This window comes from Zingiber officinale, chromosome 8A, assembly GCF_018446385.1.
Source record: "Zingiber officinale cultivar Zhangliang chromosome 8A, Zo_v1.1, whole genome shotgun sequence".
NCBI classification, from domain to species: Eukaryota; Viridiplantae; Streptophyta; class Magnoliopsida; order Zingiberales; family Zingiberaceae; genus Zingiber; species Zingiber officinale.
This window is the reverse complement of record NC_056000.1, coordinates 138180508-138187529: the sequence shown is the minus strand read 5'-3', so window position 1 is coordinate 138187529 and position 7022 is coordinate 138180508. Positions and strand designations below refer to the sequence as shown.

The window sequence follows — 7022 nt, the reverse complement described above, 5'->3', positions numbered from 1 at the left end:
ATATCAGACTGGTTAGATACTATACCTGACCTGTGTACCTAGATCATATTATTTGATCCACGTATTTGGTACAGGTTTGTTTTTATGGAGATAGATAGGATCAGGATATTTCTATGCTTAGTGTTATTCACCATCTCGCATGATTGCATGTTCTACGATAGTCGGCTCCATTATTGTTGAGTGCATCGTCAGTTACATAGGTCTGCACAACAACCACTCATGGGTTAGTGACTTTTATTCAGGCAGGGTGTGTGCAACAGGTTGCTCTGTTTGGCTCTGTTGGTCCGCTCATGGGTAGTGTGACGTAGCGTGGTAGCCGGCAGGGATCCCTCCTTTAGACTTGCTCAGGGATATGAGAGCATTGTGCACCCCCACTTATGATTTGGGGTAGGAGGATAGGTGTACTCCGACAACATCCCGTCCACTCGGTCGCTTAGGAGCAGTTATGACAAAGTGTACGGTTATCACAGCCCTACCCACTCGGTCTCAACATCATGTGTGAGACAGCTGACTGGTAGTAGGGGTGACCAGGACATGTTATTGGCATCATATGCATTATTTGCTTTTATGGCTTGTGATTGCTGCACTTCATATGCTGCTTATTGGATGGATGCATTTGTTTGTTTCTGCTGCACTTTATATGCTGCATATTGGATGTATGCATTGTTTGACATGCATATAGGTTTATAATACTCTGGGTCTGACGACCTGGATATCCTTATACCCAGATTCTGGTTAGTACAGTTACTACTTACATTACAGCTTTGCATTTTATATCCAGGAGACTGTACGCATATTTATTACTGCTGGCTATGCATATCAACTAGGTATCCGCTGAGTGTTGGACTCACCCCGTGGTTTTATATTTTTTTTATTTCAGGATGATGCTGTCGGGAGGTTCCAATTGCTTGTCCCCTCATCACAAGAACGTTTGATTTAGTCTTTTGGTTTTCTATTTGATTTCTTTGAAACTAAGAACTAGACTTGTATTGGTTTGTACTTTAGATTTTAGAGTGTTTTATCTTTAAGCATTGTACTGTTTGGTTTTTGGTTGCTTGATGGATATGTATTTGGTGTGTTGCTGCTATGTGCCTGCCGAACGATAGAAGAGGTAGGTTTGGTTGTTATTTCTTTTCATATTATGTGGGCAGCCGGAGGTTGTTTATTATATCTGCATGGTTTGTTATGTTTTTTTGATATATATGTACCAGCCGTGTTGGCTAATGTGTGTGAGCCCTGAGGTCAATGTAGAAATGCTTCAAATTGTCACCTGTACAGGGGAGATACTGCTGAAATTTCTTCTGACAGGGACTACCTGGGGCGTGACAATTTATTTAGTATCAGAGCCAGGTTTGCGAGTCAAACTGGGTATTTTCATATTTGTATGGATTTCCGTTATGGTTATGTTTCAGAATTCTGTTTTGGATTTGTATGGGTTTCCTCGTTTTCTGAGTTTCGAAATGATAAAGGGGGGCTGGACAGTGACAGAACATCTCCAGATGACAAATAGGTATGATGTTTAATTTTATAGTGTGATACTTGTAGTAATATTTGTGGGTTATAATTCAATAGATATGAGGCGAGGTGCACGTGCTCTCACGCCGAGACGTGGTGCAGGACGGCCACGTAAGAGGATGTTGGAGTCCCTGGCCGCAGAGTCGCCAGAGATGCCTACTGGGGTTGAGCTTGTCGGTCAGGGATAGACTCATGATACTGCGGGTCCGTCGGGCTCCCAGACCCCGATGGCTCTTTTGGAGGTACCTACCTCGGCTGCACCCGCTGTACCCACCCCTATAGTAGTTACGGTACCAGCAGTGGTACCACCGGCACACCCGGCTCCTACTCCGGTCGAGGCCACTGCGTATCAGGCACCCTCGCCACCGGTGCCTACTGCACACCAAGCACCCACACCAGCAGCAGTTGCTCCATTTCTAGTTCCACCACCTACCGTACCTCCAGTCACGGCCACTTATATCGACCCTGCAGTGCCACCAGCGACACCTGCTTCAACTTATGAAGCAGCACCGGGACTACCTCCCCCGGTCTATCCAGCGGTACTACCTGTAGCACCAGCTCTAGTGGTTCCATCAGTTCCTGAAGTTGTCGCTACCCATCTCACGGATATGGTCGCAACACGAGCTCAGATTCCAGCATTGGCAGAGTCAATGAAAAGTCGATTCACACTGTTCCGCAGAGAGACTGATCCGAGTGTGGCTCAGTCCTGGATTGAGACGATGGAGTGAACCTTCTTCTACATGGCTTGATCCAAGTGGGAGAAAGCAGAGGTAGCTTCTTTCCATCTACAGGATGAGGCCGACACCTGGTGGGATACTCAGCGTTCCATCATTGGCGAGCCGAACATCACTTGGGCCAGATTCAAAGAGGCTTTTGAGAGCCGCTACTTTTTAGGGGCCTATCAGATGACTCGTCGGCAAGATTTTCTGAGTCTGCGGCAGAACAATCGCTCGATGACAGAGTATAATGCTGAGTTCAACCGATTGGCTAGATTTTGTCCGGAACTGGTTGTTGAGGACAGTTCCCATATGCATCAGTTTCTTCAGGGATTGGATGGACATTTGCAAGTAAAGCTTGCTGATTTTGGGAACTCATCTTATATAGAGACGTTGGACAGAGCCCTCACGATTGAGTCAGCTCAGCAGAGAGCATTTCCGGATAGGAAAAGGAAGCAGACGGGTCAGACATCAGGGTAGATCCAGCAGGCACAGGCGACCGGACAGCAGCAGAGTGGTCGCAGACGACCAGGTCAGGGTACTTCTGGAGCTTCTGGTCAACCTCAAAAGTTAGGGCGATCTTCATCAGGACGTTCCCGGTCTTCTCAGCAGAACCGGAAATAACCCGCCAACGACACTCACTGCACCGGATGTGGGTCCAGAGACCACGTCACCATAGCCTGCCCCCTGGGACAGTCAGTTTGCTATTATTGTAAACTGCCCGGGCACCTGAGCCGAGAATTTCGCTGAAGGCTCAGCATATGGCTTCTGGAGTGTCTCGTCATGGAGGACAGCCCAGTCAGACAGGGACTTATCGAGGAGGGTGGAGATCCCAATCTTCGCATAGCTAGTAGAGGACAGCTCCCCCGGCAACAACTGCATAAGGCATGCATGGACAGGAGCACTCCAGTGCGCTCATAGTACCACAGAACTTTGTTCTGGAACCACTGTATCTGACTCAGGGCAGTATCAACTGTAGCCACAGCCATTGGTCCAGTACCAGTCACAGCCCCAGTCGCCGGTCCAGTATCAGTCTCAGTCTACCTATCCGTCTCTGGCTCAATGCCCGGTACCGTTACAGTGGCAGGCTCAGACTCAGGCGTAGCAGCCTTTGGCAGCACTACCACCTCCACCACCGCCAGAGACTGGACATATTCATGTGGTTACCAGAGAAGATGCACAGCGGGCCGACAGATCCGTTTTCCGCGGTATGATTTTACTTTACCCATTATCTGTTGATATGCTGATAGATACTGGTAGCTCGCATTCTTTTATTTCTCGTGCCTTTATGAAGGACATAGGTAGACTACCTACTCTTAGATCGCAGCGACTGACCGTCTCTCTACCGTCCGGTGATACATTGGACGTCACTCAGAAGATCAGAGGTTACTCGTTAGATTTTGGCAACATGATACTTATGGTTGATTTACTAGTGCTGGACATGGTCGAGTTCGACATTATCCTTGGCATAGATTGGCTGCCTGCATATAATGCTATGGTTGATTGCCAAACCAGGGTGGTCACGTTCCAACCTCCGAACCAACCCTCATGGGATTTCACTGGCATCAGGGGCGATGGTATATCGATCATTTCAGCGATTCAAGATCAGAAGCTGCTGTCACATGGCTGTCAGGGATTTCTTTTGTCTTTGATTAATACTGACGACAGCAGTAGTTCCCAGCTCTCATACGTTTCGGTGGTCTGAGAGTATCCGGATGTATTTCCAGATGAGCTACCTGGCTTGCCTCCCTGAAGGCAAGTGGAGTTTGCTATTGAGCTTATTCTGGGGACCGCGCCAGCATCAAAAGCTCCATATCGTATGACACCGAAAGAGTTGGACGAGCTAAAGGTCCAACTCCAGGAGTTATTAGACAGGGGATTTGTTCACCCTAGTGTTTCTCCGTGGGGTTCTTCGGTGTTTTTTGTCAAGAAAAAGGATGGTACTCTGAGGTTGTGCATCAATTACAGACGACTGAATGCAGTGATCATCAAAAATAAATACCTCATATCGCGAATCGAGGATTTGTTTGACCAGCTCTGAGATACCTCAGTGTATTCTAAGATTGATCTACGGTCTGGATATCATCAGCTGAGGGTCAAAGAATCTGACATTCAGAAGATAGCTTTCCATACCAGATACGACCATTATGAGTTTTTGGTAATGCCATTTGGGCTTACCAATGCTCTAGCGGTGTTTATGGATTTGATGAACTGCATCTTTCTGGAGTATCTAGATCAGTTTGTTGTTGTTTTCATCGATGACATTTTGATCTACTCGCGTTCCGAGGAGGAGCATGCACAACATCTTCGCATCGTCTTGGAGACTCTTCGACGACATCAGCTGTACGCGAAGTTCAGCGAGTGTGCTTTCTGGCTACCTTCAGTCAGTTTTTTGGGACACGTGGTCTCTAGCAGAGGTATTTCAGTAGACCCTCAGAAGAACGAGGTTGTCACCAGCTAGGAGCAACCGAAATTAGTTCAGGAGATCCGTAGTTTCTTGAGACTGGCTGGATATTACAGACGGTTCGTCGAGGGTTTCTCGCGTATCACTATGCGACTGACATGCCTGACCAGGAAAGGCGTGAAGTTCACGTGGTCCGAGGCTTGCGAGACCAGCTTTTAGGAGCTGAAGCGGAGGTTTGTGTCGGCTCTAGTTTTGGTTTTACCCTCTGGAGAGGACGGATTCGAGCTCTACACTGACTCATCTCTACAGGGTTTGGACGTTGTTCTGATGCAGCACGACAGGGTAGTCTCCTATGCTTCTCGACAGTTGAAGGAGCATGAGAAGAACTATCCAGTACATGATCTGGAGTTGGCCACCATTTTATTTGCTCTAAAGATTTGGCGACATCATCTGTACGACATTACATTTGAGATTCTCACTGATCATAAGAGTCTCAAATATATTTTCACCTAGAAGGAACTTAATCTCCGACAGAGGAGATGGATAGAGTTCCTGAAAGATTATGATTGTACCATTAGCTACCACCCGAGGAAAGCTAATGTGGTTGCCGATGCATTGAGCAAGAAGTCCAAAGGGACTTTGGCTTGCTACCTAGCTTCAGTCACGGACTTGTTTCTCCGAGTTGGGCCTTCAGGAGCAGGGACGGACAGAGCAGGGTATGTTGGTTACCATGGTTGCTCAGTCGTCGATCATGATGAGGATCCGAGAGGCCCAGGCCGGTGATCAACACTTACAGTTCATTGGCAGCCAGATAGCTTCCGGGCAGCAGACCGAGTTCACACGAAATGAGGTATTATATACTTCCGAGGCATATTGTGCGTACCTCCGCCTCACCTGGTCTTGCAGGAGCTACTTCAGATGGCTCATCGCTCTCGATTTGCGATCCACCCAGGCGGGACTCGCATGTATCGAGATTTGAGGCGTTCCTACTGGTGGAACGGTATGAAGAAAGATATCGCGGAATTTGTAGCTAGATGTCTTGTCTGTCAGCAGGTGAAGACTGAGCACCAAAGACCTGCCGAATTACTTCAGTGGATTCCTATTCCTGAGTGGAAATGAGACCACATTACTATGGACTTTGTGGTGGGATTGCCTAGGACACGACGAGGCCATGACGCGATTTGGGTAGTCGTTGATCGATTAACCAAATCCATGCACTTTTTAGCGATCCGGAAAGCTGATTCCCTGGATCAATTGGCAGATCTGTATTGTCGGGAGATCATCAGATTGCATGGTGTCCCATTGAGTATTTTTTCAGATAGAGACCCTCGGTTCATGTCTCGATTCTGGCAGAGTCTGCAGCAGGCCTTGGGCACTCAGCTCCATTTCAGTACAACTTTCCATCCACAGACAGATGGACAGTCAGAGCGGACCATTCAGACTCTAGAGGACTTGCTGAGGCCTTGTGTATTGGATTTCAGAGGCAGTTGGGAGGACCATTTGCCATTGGTAGAGTTCCACTACAACAAAAACATTAAAAGACAACGGTTAAAAACCGTTGTCATAGGCCCTTTAAACCCGTTGTAACTGACACTGTTGTTAAATGTGCGGTAAAAGACAACGGTTTAAAACCGTTGTCTTTGACCACATTAGACAACAGTCATGCAACGGATTTAAAGTGTTGTCTTTTAATACTAAAGACAACAGTTCTGCAACAGTATAAAACCGTTGTAATTACCAGTTTTGCAAAAATTTGATCGCAGATTTGCTTTTGACAACAAATACACTGTTGTCTTTCTTCAAAATTTAGTTTAAAATCATTGTCTTTGAATACTTTTCACAACGGTTAAAAAATCGTTGTCCATGTTGATTAGAAAATGCATCACGAATAGATAAAACATTATAATTCTTTTGCACACAAACTGGTATAACATATATACATTCACAAAAACTATTTTCAACATATATACATTCAGTTGTCTTTTATACATCTTGTCTCAATCAAAAACTGGTACAACATATATGTACATTCACTTAAATTTATAAACTTCTACAATTACTACAAGCTATCCAAACATGACCACAAGTAGTTTATCAGACCATAACCACAAAAGATAAGACCATAAAATTAAGTTTATCAGACCACAACAATCTTCACGTACTGGTCCGTTTTCTGCATATAGAATTTCATAGACTTAGCTTGCAAACCCAACTTTCTCCCTTTTCTGAAAATAAAATATAGTTAAAGCCATAGAAAAAAGTATAAACATGCATGTATAAACTGATAATCATTGCAAACTGATAATTGAAACGAATAAATCTAATAAACCACTACAAACTAAATTGATAATTGAAACAAACAAGCTCCAAAAGTAGAAAACTTATCA

The 7022-nt window shown here is 45.6% G+C and overlaps 1 protein-coding gene across 1 annotated transcript; it reads left to right on the top strand.

The window, feature by feature from the left end:
• The first annotated feature begins 1742 nt into the window (after nt 1–1742).
• LOC122011335 (calphotin-like) lies at nt 1743–2243 on the top strand. The gene has a single exon (XM_042567720.1). The coding sequence runs from the start codon at nt 1743–1745 to the stop codon at nt 2241–2243; it is 501 nt and encodes a 166-aa protein (XP_042423654.1).
• Nucleotides 2244–7022: the final 4779 nt, after the last annotated feature.

What these genes read in the sequence shown, in the direction of transcription:
- LOC122011335 (XM_042567720.1), top strand. Translation starts at nt 1,743, where the DNA reads ATGGCTCTTTTGGAGGTACCTACCTCGGCTGCACCCGCTGTACCCACC.